The sequence below is a fragment of the Macaca thibetana genome, chromosome 19 (assembly GCF_024542745.1).
Source record: "Macaca thibetana thibetana isolate TM-01 chromosome 19, ASM2454274v1, whole genome shotgun sequence".
Classification (NCBI taxonomy): domain Eukaryota; kingdom Metazoa; phylum Chordata; class Mammalia; order Primates; family Cercopithecidae; genus Macaca; species Macaca thibetana.
This window is the reverse complement of record NC_065596.1, coordinates 8,355,553-8,372,409: the sequence shown is the minus strand read 5'-3', so window position 1 is coordinate 8,372,409 and position 16,857 is coordinate 8,355,553. Positions and strand designations below refer to the sequence as shown.

Here is a 16,857-nt window from a genome sequence, read left to right as displayed (position 1 = left end):
TGGGGTTACAGGCATGAGCCACTGTACCTGGCCTCCATTCTGCTATTAAGTCCATCGAGCAAGTTGTTTATTTCAGTTATTATATTTTTTAGTTCTAAAATTTCTCCATTTGATTCTTCTCTCTCTCTCTTTTTTTTTTTTTTTTTTTTGAGATAGGGTCTTACTCTGTTGCCCAGGCTGGAGTATAATGGTGCAGTTATAGCTCACTACAGCCTCAACCTCCTGTGCTCAAGTGATCTTCCCATCTGAGTGTGCTGAGTAGCTGAGACCACAGGCATGCACCACCATGCCTGGCTAATTCTTTTTATTTTGTATTTTGTAGAGACCAGGACTTGCCATGTTGCCCAGGCTGGTCTCAAACTCCTGGTTGATTCTTCTTTATGAGCTGTTTCTTTGCTGAGACTTTCTATTTTAACATTTGTTGCAAGCATTTGCAGTTTTAAAAAATAGCCATTTAAAGTCATCAGATAATCCCAACATCTGCGAAGTGTTGACAGTGGTTGATTGGGTTTCTAGACAAGTTGACATTTTCGTGGTTGTTTGTATGCTGAGTAATTTTGGATTGCATCCTGGACTTTTTGAGCATTATGTGGTGATATTCTAGGCCTTACTTAAGCTATATGGGAAATATTGATATTTTTGTTTTAGCCAACAGCCAATCTTACTTTTAGGCCACACGTTCCAACCCCCAACCTGTAGACCATGAACATCATGTCAGTTCTTAAAGCCCCAGTCAAATTTCCAGGTCAAATCTCGTGGGTGTGCACTGCCCAGTGGCCAGTCTGGAACTGGGGTAGTTAGTTCAGTTCTCAAAGTCTTTGGTAAGTCAGAGTGTGGTATACGCACAGGATTCACACATGCTCGATTCTAGAGAGTTCTGGAGACATAAAGCACTTCATGGGGTGACTTTCCTGAGCTTCTGGCTCTGTGCCGTCTACCCAGTACTTTTCTGATACCTTGCGGTTTACTCTGTTGCACACATCTGCCATTGGGCCCACTTCCCAGCCCACATGGAGAGAGGACAGAGTGAGAAAAGGACAGCGGTTGCCCCACCCCCTCGGAACAGTAGCTGGCACCACGGGGCCTGGGACACGAGGAACCAGGGAGACGGGGGACTTCCGTGTTTTCCAGGAGAGTCAGGAGTTCCTCTTCTGGCCCCAGAGCCAGGCCTGGAGGCTCCACTGGGCTCTCATGTGCTCTGTGGTGCACACTTCTGCTTCCAGACTGCTGCTGCACTTTCTCATGGGGGCGGTGGGGACACTGCGTTCGGGGCTCTTCCCTGGTCCACCTGCCGCTGTCCTCCGTGTTCTAGCAACTGCCAAGCCGCCTGCCCAGGTTTCAGAGCTGTAGTCAGTGGCAGGGGAAGGGGCACCAGCCGACCCACCTCGCCAGCCGCTCGCTTTTATGTTCACTCTGGCCTCATCCCTGCGGTGTGGGTGGACTGTGATGGGCTCAGCCGATCCAGTCATGCAGGTCACTCGGGCGCCCGTTTCTGACGGCCACAGGCAGTGCAGCATTGGGCACACTTGCTCAGCTCCAGACGTGTGCACTTGGGTGTCTCCGCGACCTGGGCCGGGATTTCTGGAGGGCGGAGGCTCCAGACACGGAATTGCCAAGGAGAGTGCTGCCCGGAAAGACTTCCAGCGCGCTCCATGCAGACCTCTTCGCTTTCTTACTTTCTAAGCCATGGGACGGGACAGTGGCCTTGCTAACCACGTTCCCCTCTCCCCTGGGGACCCTTGACTGATGGTTTATTGAGCCCAAATCTGGGTGCCCTGGGGTGCAAAGGCAAGTCCCAGGGGACAGCTTAGAGAGAGCCGAGCAGGGAAGCGCTGGGGCTGCGGGGGTCCCTGCCACAGTGCGCTGCTGCACGTGGCTCCACCCCACACTTGCAGAGCTGGCAGCTGGGTCAACATTTGCCTCCAGTTGCGATCATGTGAGTGGAGCCTCGTACTTACACAGCCGGGCCCTCAGCAAGCATCCCTTCAGCACCCACTCTGGGAAGTGCACCGGTTCTGGGTGGCTTGTCACACCTCAGCTGAGAAGGTCCCGATTGCTGCCCACAGGGCTGAGATCAGCCTCATGGACTGAGTGGCTTTTCAGCTCCACTCCCTGGGCCTGCCTTCACGGCATTCGTGACCTCATGTGTTTAGTTACAGCTGGCTGCCGGGACAATCCCAACTCCCTCAGGAGGAGGCAGCACCCAAAGGGAATTAGGGGCTGTCACAGTTGAGAAGAGGGCACTCCAAGAAGGAGGCAGGCGAAATCCCAATGCTTGGGCTCCTGGAACCCCGGCCAGTGAGGGTCCCGAGCTCCTGAGCCTCCGCGTGTCCACTGAGCACCTGCTGCCACACACGCTGTTTCCAGTGCTGGACATGGCGGCGCACAGCCGCACGTGGCTTCCCGCAGCAGGGAGACAGAGACAGATAAGCAGGCAGTCGCAGGGAAGCTGTTGTGCACCATGGGATCAGGGAGCTGCTTGTGAGATGAGGACAGGACAGCACCAGGAGGTGAGGCTGGGGAGGTGACAGAACCAGAGCCCTTGGGGCCATGTCCAGTTCCCTGCCCCTCCCCAGGCTGTCATTTGCTTGGCCCCTCAGTTTTCCCGATTCTCTCAGAGGGGGCAAGCTGGTGAGGGTCTGTTTGTCTACCCAGTGCTTTTTGGACATCATGCAGAAAACTGCACAGACTCTCCTGCCACTCTGCAGACAGGAAACACAGGCCCTGCACCGCGTTAGCCTGGCTGGAGCCGGCATCTGGCCCCAGGTGTCCAAGTCGGTGGCCTTTGGCCCACTTGCTGGTGTGGGCATGGCCTCATGCAGCGTGGCAGTATGCAGTGGTGGCCAGGGCTGCAGCCCCTGCGATTTTTCTGCCTGTCACTCTGTGCCCTCAGCACGGGGCCTCCGATCTGTGCCTGTTTCCTGACTTCTAAAATGGATGCAAGAAGAGATGCTCCAGCATCTTGGCTCCCTCAGGACAGGCTAGGAGATGCAGGACCATCGCCCTGGTGTGGATTTTTAATTGCACTTTCAGATGCATCTCGGCATGCGCAGTGGGTTACAGCCCCTCAGGTCATCTCTGCACGGTCCCTTCCCCAGAGGTTGTCGAGGCGTGTGTGGAGCGATGCCTGGCGTGGTGGAAATGCTGTCAGTGTCAGCCACTGTGACTGGATTTAAGTTGATTATTTTGGATCAAGTGTTATCACACTTCAGGGTGGCCCTGGGAAGCAGGAAGGGGTCAGGACCCAGGAAGTGTCATCTCTCATAAGCCCTGGGGTGGAGGGGCCAGTGGCCTCCCCAGGAGGCCAAGAGGAGAAACAGCATTCAAGAAAAGCAAGTCTGACCTGGTCCAAGAGACCCCAGCCCAGCCCACTGTGTGAGCAGGGACCATAAGGTCCTGGCTTGGGGCCAGCCGAGCTCATGGCCTCTCGAGGCTGATTCAGCACAGGGACCAGCTGCCAGGTCGGCCCGGGGCATTCAGGGGGCTCTCAGGAGGGAGGGACTGGTGCCTGAGAGAGAACTCTCAGAGGGGGCTCCAGGCACGCATCACCAAGCCCCATTGTGGCCTGAGGCCTAGAGGGCAGGACCCACAGTGTGCACCTCATGTCCACAGGGCCCCAGCGTTAAGGCTGGAATAGGGGGTGGGTGAGCCTGGGGACCCTCAGCCAGGCATGGGTTGGTTTGGGTTGGGGGTAGGCCTGAGCCACAGTTGGGACTCCCCCAGCTCAGGGGATGCCCAGGAGAGAGATGGGCTTGGAGGTGAGAAGGGCGTTGAGAGTGGGGTGGCCAGAGGGTCACATGACGTGGTAGGAGGCAGTGGCTGGTGAGTTGCAGACCTCCCCTCACGCCCACACCCCCCCCCCAGGTCAGCGCCAATGGCAACGTCCTGCGCAGCGAGATCGTGGGCTCCATCAAGATGCGGGTCTTCCTCTCGGGCATGCCCGAGCTGCGCTTGGGCCTCAATGACAAGGTCCTCTTCGACAACACGGGCCGTGAGTACCTGTGCCGAGGGCCCTGCCCATGAGGACGGCTTCACCGGGCACGCACATTACAGCCCAGGGCAGGGTTGGGCCAGGCGGAGGAACAAGCTAGTTTCAAGCACTTGGTTTAGCAGCATTTCACACTGCTTGAGACAGCTGTGTAGAGTATTCATCCATCCCGGGACATAGAAGGCGCAGGGGAGTGAAATCCTCCAGTCCAGCTGGGAGGCCCCCATCACCTGGCCTCACATGCCAGGTCTTGCACCCTGCCCTGCACTGCCCAGGCCGCTGGAGCTCAGGCTGAGGCCTTGCTCGCTCCCTCCCAGGCCAGGTTCTCCCTTCACCTTGGGCCCTAGGTGTGGGCTGTGTGAAGGCCACACACGGTGATTCTCGCTCCTGCCGCTGGTCTGTAACACTTCCCACGGCAGGGCGGGGTCAGAGGGGCTCAGGGCCTGGGTTTGCAAACTGTGCCTCCCGCCTCTCAGCTGTCACAGGCCACTGGAAGAGGGTGCAGTGGCTAGGCATGCCCCCGTTCCTGGCCCAGTGAGGGCTTCTTGGGCATCAGCCCATGAGGGCAGCTCCCCGCCTGGGGCTGGGCAAGGCCCCACCCACATAGCCCTCAGTGAGGTGGGAAACCCAGGAAGACCCAGGACCCCGTGGATGCCGGGGCCTGAGCCCTTGGGGAGCCCCGAGACATCCCCCAGCCGAGTCCATCGATCAATCATTCAGTGAACGTGTCCTGAGCAGGTCCTCTGGCTGGGCCCTGGGGTGGCCGCTGGAGACTCAGCATGAACCAGACCCACCAGCCCTGCCCCCCGGGACCCCAGGAGTATGAGGAGTGACGGGGCAGTTGTCTTGGGACCCAGCCCCCTTGGTGTTTGTGGCCCAGGCTGCTGTTACTGCGTGGACTGGGGGCCCTGCTCTGCTGGGGTGGGTCCCAGGGGGTAGGAGTACTGCTGAGAGAGTGACCCGGAGGGCCCAGGTCTGTTCTACCCTCACCCCTGACCCCAGGCGGCAAAAGCAAATCCGTGGAGCTGGAGGATGTGAAGTTCCACCAGTGTGTGCGGCTATCACGCTTCGAGAACGACCGCACCATCTCCTTCATCCCGCCCGACGGCGAGTTCGAGCTCATGTCCTACCGCCTCAACACCCACGTGAGTGCGCCGCCCCGGGGCTGGGCTGTTGGTGGCCGCCTCCTCCCCTTCACCTCCAGGAGGTGAAGCCCAGGCAGGCGCCGGGGCTGGCCCCACCCCATGCTCCATGAGCTGCCTGGCTCCGCAGAGATGGAGTCTGAGGACCTGGGACTCCGAGCTTTCTGAGGGGCACAGACCCCTTTGGCCACCACACCTCTTTCCTAGGCAGCCCCCTAGAGCAGGCCCTGTGCATGTTTTCTGCATTTGCACCGAGGCCTCCCTAGTAGCTCCCTGCTGCCTCGGCCTGTCTGCCCTGACCCTCCCTGACGCTGGCCATGCACTCCCCACAGGGCCCTGGGCCAACAGCTGGGCAGATGGCCCCTTGCCCTGGGCCTTGGTTTCCTCTCTGAAATGGGCCTTTGTCAAACACGGCCAGGTGTGAGCACCCTCTCTGCCCTCCTCGGCAGGTCAAGCCTTTGATATGGATCGAGTCGGTGATTGAGAAGCACTCCCACAGCCGCATCGAGTACATGATCAAGGTGCGGGGGCCCGAGGCCACCCACTGAGGGCCTTCTGGTGTCTCTGGCCCGTCCTGGGGGCTTGACCGAGGGCTGGGGGTGCCGTAGGGCTGCCATCCATGCATCCTCGCTGTGGCCTCAGATGCAGGCGTGGCCTGACACTGAGGAGACACCGCCTGGGGCCTGCTCCTACATGGTGCCACTTGTGGGGAGGGACCTGTAACTAGGCATCCAGGACACTCCCAGAGGTATTGCCCCCAGTGGAGCACCTCTGCCCCTCAGTGACCCTGTCCAGCGCAGCCTGGCCCTGGGACACAGACATTGTCCTAGGAGGGCAGGGCAGAGGGAGGGATGGGGAGCCTTGGAAGCTGAGCAGACAGGAGGACGAAGATGAAACGCCTGAAATTAGGCCTTGGGAGAGTCTCAAGGGTAGGAGTAGTGCCTGGAGAAGTGGGGCTAGGGAGGATTCCCCAGGCCAGGCTGAGGGACATGTGGCCTGGAGGGGCTGGGCTAGCTCACTTTGGCCTCCATAACCCTGGGCCACATCGGCCTGGCCTGCAGGCCAAAAGCCAGTTCAAGCGGCGGTCAACAGCCAACAACGTGGAGATCCACATTCCCGTGCCCAATGATGCCGACTCACCCAAGTTCAAGACGACAGTGGGGAGCGTCAAGTGGGTCCCCGAGAACAGCGAGATCGTGTGGTCCATCAAGTCCTTCCCGGTGAGCACTCCATCCAGACATCCACATGCCCCCTGCAAGGCAGCCTGGGTGCCGCAGGACCCCTGCACCTCGAGATGGGGTGACCGTGGCCACCGTGTCCCCCACACCTGAGACTTCTGAAAGGGTGGACGGAGAGCCAAAGACTGGAGGGAAAGCGGGAGGAGTCAAAGGCTGACTTGGCCCCTGGGCCCCTTTCTGCTTTCCTCTTGTTTGTGAACCAGCCTCTGTCTTCAACCTCAGGGCAGTGCCCTCTCCCTCTCTGTGCTGCCCCCGAGGACTGATGTGAGATGGGGCTCCTGTCCATGCAGGCCCTGGAGGAGCCCCGTCCACTCCGGCAGGTGCAGGCCCTTTCCGTGCAGGCTCAGCCTTGCCTGCCATCAAGGGGCATGGCTGCCTGTAGGCCAGAGCAGCACAGCCTCCCGAGCCCTGCACCAGCCGCCCATGTCCTGGGCCAGCTCTGCACCGGCATGACTTCCCCGGCACCGTGTTAAGGATTCTGAGGGCTTGAGTCTGGGCTTGCTGGGTGTACGCAGTGCACAGAGAGGCTAGGCCCGGGCGTGGCTCTGGAGCCAAGCTGGTTGGCACTGACCTGCTCCGCCAGGCGGGCTCAGGGCAGGCGCTACTTTCCATGTTCTCCCGTCTCTCCGGCTGCAGCCCCAGCTGAGTTAAGCTGGAAATGCTGCAATTCAAGCGCCTTGAATTTCATGATGGCACTTTCCCTCCCGGCCTCAATCTAATCACATGACATAAAATGCAGACAGTAGAGGAAGGAGAGAGAAAAGCCCATTACCCCACCACCTAATACTCCCGGCAGCCTTTCTGCGCGTCTCCTTCTCACCTTTCTTTCTGCGTATTTTGGTCTTCCTCATTATACGTAAGTAGAGCCAACTCGGCGCCTGCCCTTCCACGCGGCGCTGCGGCCGAGCGTTTTCCTTCTGGTGTTCACTGTCTTCTTGGCGGTCGGCTTTGGGAGCTGTGGAATATTCCATGGAGGGGTGGTGACCATCCCTGATTGCTGGATTATCTCTTCTTTTCCTGCAATTCCACTGTTGAAAATAGTGTTTGTCATTTAAAACACAATGGGAGAATACCTCATCAAATAAACAGCATGGTGAGCTGTAGACGGAGGAGGAAGGGACAGGGCTAAAGGCCGAGGCACAGGCCAGCGTGGACCGTGCTTGTGTAGATTTGACTTCGAAGCCATGCACGGGCACACCTCATTTTATTGTGTTTCCCAGATACTGCATTTTTATTTTTGTTTCAGTTTTTAAACAAATGGAAGGTATGTGGCAACCCTATGTTGAGCAAGTCTGTTGGCGCCATTATCCCAACAGCACGTGCTCACTTCGCGTCTCTGTGTTGTCACTCTTTAGCAATAAAGTATGTTTTAACTAAGGTATGTACATTCTCTTAGACATAATACTGTTGCACATTATTCAGACTACATTATACAGTAAGCTTTTTTTTTTTTTGAAGACAGTCTTGCTCTGTCACCCAGGCTGAAGTGCAGTGGCACAATCTCGGCTCACTGCAGCCTCCACTTCCCAGGTTCAAGCGATTCTCCTGCCTCAGCCTCCTGAGCAGCTGGGATTACAGGCATGCACCACCATGCCTGGCTAATTTTTTTTTTTTTTTTTTTTTGAGACGGAGTCTCTCTGTTGTCCAGGCTGGAGTGCAGTGGCGTGATCTCCACTCACTGCAAGCTCTGCCTCCCGGGTTCACGCCATTCTCCTGCCTCAACCTCCCGTGTAGCTGGGACTACAGGCGTCTGCCACCACGCCCGGCCAATTTTTGTATTTTTAGTAGAGGCGGGGTTTTACCATGTTAACCAGGATGGTCTTGATCTCCTGACCTCGTGATCCGCCTGTCTCGGCCTCCCAAAGTGCTGGGATTACAGGCGTGAGCCACTGCGCCCGGCCGCCTGGCTAATTTTTGTATTTTTAGTAGACATGGGGTTTCACCATATTGGCCAGGCTGATCACGAACTCCTGACCTTGTGATCCACCTGCCTCGACCTCCCAAAGTGCTGGGATTGCAGGCGTAAGCCTCCGAGCCCGGCCAGTAAACATAACTTTTATATGCACTGGGAAACCAAAAAATGTGTGTGACTTGCCTAACTGTGCTATGTGCTTTATGGCAGTGTCCAAACTGCAATATCTCAAGGTATACCTGTCAGTGCTTTCCAAGCATATAAAACAAAATTAAATCAAAATGGAAAAAAAGGTAATTCCTAAAAATGAAAAGCAAAATTAATTCATCAGCATATCAAGTTGATGACAGCTACAGATACACATTACTTCAAGTAACACACCCTAAAGACAAAAGGAAGTGCAGGAAATAAATTTTAAGAAATACAGAGAGATGGCCGGGCGCGGTGGCTCACGCCTGTAATCCCTGCACTTTGGGAGGCCGAGGCAGGCGGATCACGAGGTCAGTAGATCGAGACCATCCTGGCTAACACGGTGAAACCCCGTCTCTACTAAAATACAAAAAATTAGCCGGGCGCGGTGGCGGGCGCCTGTAGTCCCAGCTACTCAGGAGGCTGAGGCAGGAGAATGGTGCGAACCCGGGAGGCGGAGCTTGCAGTGAGCCGAGATGGTGCCACTGCACTCCAGCCTGGGCGACAGAGTGAAGACTCCGCCTCAAAAAAAAAAAAAAAAAAAAAAAAATACAGAGAGGTAGATGATTGATAGATTAGATAAATAGATACCCTTCCCTCTTTCTTAGATTGCTGCATACTAAAAGGTTTTTTTTGTTTGTTTTTTCTTTTTTCTGAGAAGAAGTCTCGCTCTGTTGCCCAAGCTGGAGTGCAGAGGCACGATCTCGGCTTACTGCAACCTCCACCTCCCAGGTTCAAGCGATTCTCCTGCCTCAGCCTCCCAAGTATACAGGCACACGCCACCACACCCGGCTAATGTGTGTATTTTTAGTAGAAGCAGGGTTTCACTGCGTTGCTCAGGCTGGTCTCAAACTCCTGACCTCAGGTGATCTGCCTGCTTTGGCCTCCCAAAGTGCAGGGATGACAGGCGTGAGCCACCACGCCCGGCCTATTGTGAATAATGCCGCTGTGAACGTGGGTGCACACACATCTCTTCAAGACCCATTTTCATTTGTTTTGGGTGTATCCCCAGAAGTGGAATTGCTGGATCATGAGGTAATTCTATTTTCAATTTTTTGTGGAAGTGCCAGAGTGTAGGCTGTTTGCTTTTAAACGCAGTGTTTCTCTGTCCTGTCCCTACTGCCGTTTGTTACCAGGGTAGAGAATTTGATGTGTGCCCATGGGTGGCCATGGCACCATGACACTGTCCACCTGGACGGAGAGCTGGGCCGGGCCTTGCGTCCGGGCCTTCTCCTGGCTCTCTCTGCATCTCCCATAGCACCCGCTTCATAGAAGTTGCTGCCACGTTACTTGGTGCGTGGGTACCTGTGACTATTGGGACGGCAGCCTCTAGGATTGCGGCCTGTCCTCCTGTTCGCCTGTCATTCTCCCTTGTGACGATGGCAGCCCTGTCCTCTCTTGTCTGCCTTTGGCAGCACGCCTGTCAATGCCTGTTCTTCCTACCCAGGGAGCCCTTCTCACTGTGCCTTTGTGGCGTCGAGTCGGTTTTGGTGTGTGAGCTGGCGCCAGCCTACAGCTCTCATCGAGAGCAGAATTAAACCCATTCGGCTCAACACGACAACACAGGCTGGGCGTGCAGGCCTCCATGGCCCCTGGGGAGGGTCTGCTTCCCTGCCTTTTCTTTGGCTTGTGTTTTCACTTTGGTCTTTGCTAAGGTTCAGATTTGGGGTCAGGCTGAGTGTTTGGGACACAGGCTAGTCACCGAGCAGGTTTGTTCCCTCGCTGCCTGCTTCACCAGTTGCTGATGTTGCATCATCCCCCCGTCATCCTCCCGGAGTCTGTACTCAGCACATGTCACCAAGTCAGGCAGAGTTCTCACTGTCACACTGCCCTTGTGGCAGTAGGCAGAGATGGACCACTTGGCCCTGCCCCAGGTGCAGGGGGCGGCCCCTGCTCTGAGGTGGAAACAGCTCTAGTTGGCAGCAGCTCCCCCTGAACCGCGGCCTGAGCCCTGGGGAGCACAGACTGTGGGGTTCCAGGCGTGGCCAGAGCTGAGATCGTGCCCCCGACTGCTCAGGGTGAGACCAGGCACTGGGGGCGACCAGGCTGCGACCTGTTGTTCCTCAAGGCAGGGAGAGGGTAAAGGCCACAGCCAGGACTCCGGTTCCAGTCGGAGCCAGAGCCGCCCCTGCTCACCCTCAGGAGCAGGACCCAGGGCTGACCCGTCACTCAGTGCACGCTCCTTGGTTTCTTCCTTTTGTCGCCTCTCCCTGGTCATGGTTCTCACCTGGACACTCTATTTTCTTTCACATGCTGTCCTGAGACTGGGCGTGTGGCCTCTGTCCCCGGCAGCCCTCACCTGCCACGGTCATTACACGCTCTTCCTTCCCATGGCCGGTCTGTGTGGTTCGCCAGCCTTGGAGGAAAGTGCATTCGGGGAGCTGGAGTGGGGGGTGCTGGGCCACTGCAGGCCACACTGGCAGGGGCTTGGTGACTGGGGCTGGCGGCTTGGTGAGCTCAGCTCTGGGTGCCTAGGTGTCCTCATGGGGCAGCTGGACACCCCAGAGCAGAGGCTGTCCTTACCAGCCTGGGGTAGCACAGGGCCAAGCTTTGGTTCCCCAGCACAGGGGCTCATGCTCTGCTCCCTGGACTGGGGTGAGTGGTCAGTCTCTGCCCATCGCCACTAGGGCCAGAGCTGTTGGCTAAGCTGGGGCAGGGCCTGGGCCTGAGCGCCTCCCCCGTCTGCTCCCCAGGGCGGCAAGGAGTACCTGATGCGGGCCCACTTCGGCCTGCCCAGCGTGGAGGCTGAGGACAAGGAGGGCAAGCCCCCGATCAGCGTCAAGTTCGAGATCCCGTACTTCACTACCTCCGGCATCCAGGTACGCAAGGCCCAGGCGGCTGGGCCCAGAGCAGGGACACAGGCCGCAGGGGACACATCAACGCAGCCAGCTTGGGAAGGGGTGTCGGTCAGCTGGAATCAGGACCCTGCAGTGCTACGGGCCTCTGCCTCTGCCTCACCACAGACGGGGAGAGGCCAGGCTGCCTCTGCTCAGCCCTGACCCCTGAGCTCAAAGCTCAGAGATCATTCTGCCCCAAAACTAGCGTTTGAGGCTCTGCCATCCATACTCATGCCCCGTGGGACCTCTTTTCCCTGGCACCCCCTCAGAAGCCCACAGAGGGAGGAGAGGCTCCCACACTTTTCCCTGGCACCCCCTCAGGAGCCCACAGAGGGAGGAGAGGCTCCCACACTTTTCCCTGGCACCCCCTCAGGAGCCCACAGAGGGAGGAGAGGCTCCCAGAGAGCCAGGGGCCTTCTGGCCGGGCGCCCCCAGCAGACCACCAAGGCCGTGTCTGCAAGCCACACCCTGGCTCCTCAGTGCTTCCAGAGGTGGCTCTGCCCTCCCACACCTTTGCATGGTCCAGACAGATCCCTTTCACCCCCCTGAGGCCTGTACTCATCCACTTGTCATGGCCTCCCCTGCCAACCCCAGGCTGCCCCAGCAGGAATGATTAAGGGGGGACCAACAGGGCGGGAGCCTGCGGTGCTCAGGGCCCTGCTACCTGTGCCCCAGGTGCGCTACCTGAAGATCATTGAGAAGAGTGGGTACCAGGCCCTGCCGTGGGTGCGTTATATCACGCAGAACGGAGGTGAGTGAGGCCCCACCCGTGGGGTGGGGTTGTGCTGAGGGGTCCTCTGTGGCTGCCCCCAGGGTGGAGCCATTGGGTCGGGTCCCGAAAGCCGGGAGGGTGCAGAGCCCAGCATGACGCCTCCCTCCTGTCTCCTAGATTACCAGCTCCGGACCCAGTGAGGGGCTGTCGCGGCCAATGCCCCGGCCTCGGGGCTCCTGGGACACACCTGCCAAGCCTGCCAGATGGAGGGGCCCTCCCTGGTCTCTGGCCACCCTCCCAGCCTCCGCCCAGGGACCCCTGCCTTCCCCAGGCCACCTGCTCTGCCGCTGACAGTCGTCTCAGAAGCCCCTTTCCCAGAAGAGGCTGGTCTTGAGAAGGCTCGTCTCTTTGCCCCTGAAGTCAGTTTCAGGGGAAGGATGTGAAAATTTTCCCTTTTGAGGTTACAGCCTTTTATGCTGTTGAGCTCCCAGGTACCAAAAAGCTTGGCCAATGCTTGCCAGCCAGCCAGCTGCAGTTGGCATCTGCCACGAAGGAAGCACCAGCCTCGCCGGGCCAGCAGGGGCGTCATTTTGTTGCCATTTTGTTGAATGTTATGGGTTTATGGGTGTTCCTGGAACTTGTCTTTGTGCGTTCGTTGCTGTTTGTGTTACCCTCACTGTCCCTATGTCCCACCCACGTCCTCCGGCACTCAGGCAGCACTTAGTGAGGACGAGCCCTCACCCCTCTTGTCTTCCTCCCCGGCAGCGCCCGCAGCGGGCCGTTTACACGTTGGGGCCGGCACCTGGCGCTCTCGGGAGCCACTGCAGCGTCTGCCTGCTGCCTGGACTCGCAGGCCTCGCTAGGTCACAAGACGCTGTCACTCAGCCGGATCAGTATTGACCCACCAGGGGAGGTAGGGATCGGTGAGAGACGCCGGCCTCAGACTTTTTCCCACTGAGGGTCCAGAGAGCGGGGCCACGTGTCACCCACGTCTGCGCTTGGTCACCCGCCCTCCCTACCCTGTGTGTGTTCACGTCATAGTTACATTAAATTCCATTCATTGAATACTCCACAGCCTTCCTCTGATGCGGCGTGGTCCCGACCCCTCCTGCGTGACCACAGGCAGCTGCAGGGCTTGCCTGGTTTCATCGCCGGCCTTCCCTGTGGCCCCACGAGGTGTCACCAGCTCCCTCTGCTTCCCCAGCTGAAACACAGGAAAAGCAGCTGCGGGAAGAGGCAGCTGCGGCGCTGGACCGTGGGCCACCACTTCCGGGCCACACAGATGAGGCCACGGAGATAGCGTCTTCTCCTCTCATCCAATCTGCTCCACCCTCAGATGGCCAACAGCTTGTCCCCACCTCTCCCCAAACTAATGGCCGACTCAGAGCGTGGTCCTTGTGTCCACAGCAGCAGCCCCTGTGTCCTAGCTAGAAATGCAGGTTCATGGGCCAGCCCTGACCCACCAAAGTGGAGGCTCTGGGGCCAGGGTCCCAGAAAACATTAACAAGGCCCCAGGTGCTTCTGTGAACTGCTACCTGGTCCATGGGGGAAACAGCACATAGACAGGAAGTGCCACCTGTCCTTGGCTCCCTCCCGGACTGGTGCTGATGGTCCTGCCTGGCCAGCAGCCTCTTGCCTGCCTTCTCCCCGTCCCTCTCCTGTCTTGCTGAGCTCATCCTCAGGTGTCTAGTGGGCATCCGACCTAATGGCCTGAGTAGAGCCTTCTGCCCACGTAGGTCTTCCCCATCTCAGTCAGTGATGCTGCCCCAGCCCAGGCCTCAGACCAAAGCCCTGGGGCCTCCCTGGGGCCCCTCCCCTCGCTCTCCACACCCATGTCGGCAGCCAGCCCTGATGGCCCCTCCAGGAAACCCTGGGGCTGACCCCATTGCCATCCGTGCTGCCACCCCCGGGGCCGAGCTCCAGTGTGGGCTGTCACCGTCCCCCACCCTGCAGAGCCCCCATGCTGGGACACTGCAGGGACAGGAGAGGGCTGGTCCACAGGACAGAAGAGAGACTTCAGTTTCCAGCAACTTACCAGATAAGACCTGCAAACCCTCCACTACAGACAGTAGAAATGCAGGAAAAAAGCAGACGCGCCTAGCCGTGCCCATAAAAAAGCGAGGAGATCCGCAGGAGCCCAACACGAAGGAAGCAGACGTGGAAGTCACCATGGGCTCACACCGGAGTTGCTCTTGGAAACTGCAGGGTTTAGGTTAGGTTTGGGGGCCAGGTGGCAGATAGGACTTTGGGCCTCGGGAAGATGGTGAAATGCAACGGAGGTGACTCCTACGTGAAGCTGGGATCCTCAAGGGTCCTGATACAGTAAAAAGATGGACTAGAAAAAACATTTGCCCTCCAACCCGAGAGTAAGCACTGTGTCCTCTCTCTGCCTGAGATCCGCAGGAGAAAACGTCACCACTCATTTAGACCCAACACTTGTAATACCAATATGGTTTGGAGACAACCAAGCCAAGATGTCTGTGACACAAAACCTCCCTGGAGGGACCTAACTTCATCCCTTGTTACGGAAGATCCTCACACACAATCCACCCTAAACATGAGGGCACATCCTGAAAATTACAAAACACGGGCGTGAAAGCAAACTAAACAGCGGGATCAGATCCTCACGAACTTCGAAGATTCTCAGGCATGTAAACAAATACACTCAGCAGTCAGTCTGCTCCAGGTGCTTAAAGGCACAGAGACTTTGAATAGAAAAGAACAAAATGCTGTTAAGACAGAGCTGTTACAACATCCAACAAGGCAAATAATTTGCATGCGGGTTATAATGTCTACAAATCAGAAAAAGAGAACCTAACAAGATGGGCAGTGTGTGAACAAACAGTATGAAGAAGATGAAATACAAATGGCAAACGTTCGGCCAGGTGTGGTGGCTCACGCCTGTAAGCCCAATAGTTTGGGAAGCCGAGGCGGGCCAATCACTGGAGGTCAGGAGTTTGAGGCCAGCGTGGTGAAGTCCCGTCTCTACTAAAAATACAAGAATGAGCCAGGCGTGGTGGTGCACGCCTGTAATCCCAGCTACTCAGGATGCTGAGGCAGGAGAATGGCTTGAACCCAGGAGGTGGTGGTTGCAATGAGCTGAGATTGCGTTACTGCACTCCAGCCTGAGCAACAGAGCGAGACTCTGTCTCAAAAAACAACAAAAATACAGGCCTAGCGCAGTGGCTCATGCCTGTAATCCCAGCACTTTGGGAGGCCGAGATGGGTGGGTCACCTGAGGTTAGGAGTTCAAGACCAACCTTGCCAACATGGCGAGACCCCATCTCTACTAAAATTACCAAAATTAGCCTGGCATGGTGGCGGGCGCCTGTAATCCCAGCTACTTGGGAGACTGAGGCACGAGAATCATTTGAACCCCAGGAGGCAGAGGTTGCAGTGAGCCGAGATTGTACCACTGCACTCCAGCCTGGGCAACGGAGCAAGACTGCATCTCAAAAAAAAAAAAGGGCCGGGCGCGGTGGCTCAAGCCTGTAATCCCAGCACTTTGGGAGGCCAAGACGGGCGGATCACGAGGTCAGGAGATCGAGACCATCCTGGCTAACACGGTGAAACCCCGTCTCTACTAAAAAATACAAAAAACTAGCCGGGCGAGGTGGCGGGTGCCTGTAGTCCCAACTACTCGGGAGGCTGAGGCAGGAGAATGGCGTAGACCCAGGAGGCGGAGCTTGCAGTGAGCTGAGATCCAGCTACTGCACTCCAGCCTGGGCGACAGAGCGAGACTCCGTCTCCAAAAAAAAAAAAAAAAAAACAGGCAAACATTCCATCATGTAGGTATCCAGGAAATACATACATGTAAACCGAGACCACAGTTAGATGCTATTTGCATCAGGTTGGCCTCCCAAAAAATTTTTTTATCTTTTTGAGACAGGGTCTTCCTATGTTACCCAGGCTAGGGTACAGTGGCATGATCACGGCTCACTGCAGCTTTGAGCTGCCAGGCTCAACCAATCCTCCTGCCTCAGCCTCTTGAGGAGCTAGGACTATAAGCACATGCCACCACGCTGGGCCAATTTTTCATATTTTTGATAGAGATGGGGTCTCATGATTTTGTCCACACTGGTCTCCAACTCCTGGACTCGAGCCATCATCCTGTCTCGGCCTCCCAAAGTGCTGGGATTACAGGCTTGAGCCACCTCGCCCCGCCTCCTAAACATCTAGAATGTGCTAGCTATGTACTGACTGTGGGAAAGTTGAGAACATCCTCCCCGAAATCATCTTTATGCCAGAATTCTCTTGCAGAACTCTAGTTGAGAAAAGCCCTGAGAAGTCCATGCACAAATATGTAGAGAAATATCAGGTGTACAGTTACACTTAGAGCAGCATAGTTCATGATAGCAAGAAATTGGAAAGCAACCAGAAGTCCTTCAATAGGAAAAGGGGCCATCGTAGTCCATCCACACAAGAGATTACAGCAGTGAAAATGGATTCAGCTAGAGCAGTGATACGGTTCAGAACACACCTGAAACAACACTGAGCGGGAAAAATGTTTACAAAAGAAAGTGTGCAGTAATCTAGTATAAAATATGGAAATAATATTTGGCATGCTTAAGGATCTATGTATATCCAGCAAAAGTCTAGCGAGATGCTTGAGAATTTGAAAAAATTTACATCCCTGTTTATCTCTGAAGGCAAAAACAGGAAGAGGGTACGACTGGGGCCTCTGCTGTGTTGGCAATTTCCTTAAGCTTGGTATTGCTTAGTGGCTTGTTCTTTATTCTTTCTTTATGCTTTCTGTAGGTGTTTTTTTTTTTTTTTTTTTTTTTTTTTTAACAGGGTCTCACTCTGTTGCCCAGGCCAAAGGGCAGTGGCATGGTCATG

At 56.5% G+C, this 16,857-nt stretch overlaps 1 protein-coding gene across 1 annotated transcript in view; it reads left to right on the top strand.

Annotated features, from left to right (window-relative positions):
• AP1M1 (adaptor related protein complex 1 subunit mu 1) overlaps positions 1-13,088 on the top strand; it is a 212,477-nt gene extending 199,389 nt beyond the window's left edge. The window contains exons 7-13 of the mRNA XM_050769691.1: positions 3,865-3,991; positions 4,991-5,133; positions 5,580-5,651; positions 6,192-6,350; positions 11,163-11,288; positions 11,982-12,057; positions 12,196-13,088. Of these exons, the coding sequence (XP_050625648.1) occupies positions 3,865-3,991; positions 4,991-5,133; positions 5,580-5,651; positions 6,192-6,350; positions 11,163-11,288; positions 11,982-12,057; positions 12,196-12,218 (726 nt within the window). The 3' untranslated portion in view covers positions 12,219-13,088. The remainder of the gene's footprint in view (positions 1-3,864; positions 3,992-4,990; positions 5,134-5,579; positions 5,652-6,191; positions 6,351-11,162; positions 11,289-11,981; positions 12,058-12,195) is intronic.
• Positions 13,089-16,857: the final 3,769 nt, after the last annotated feature.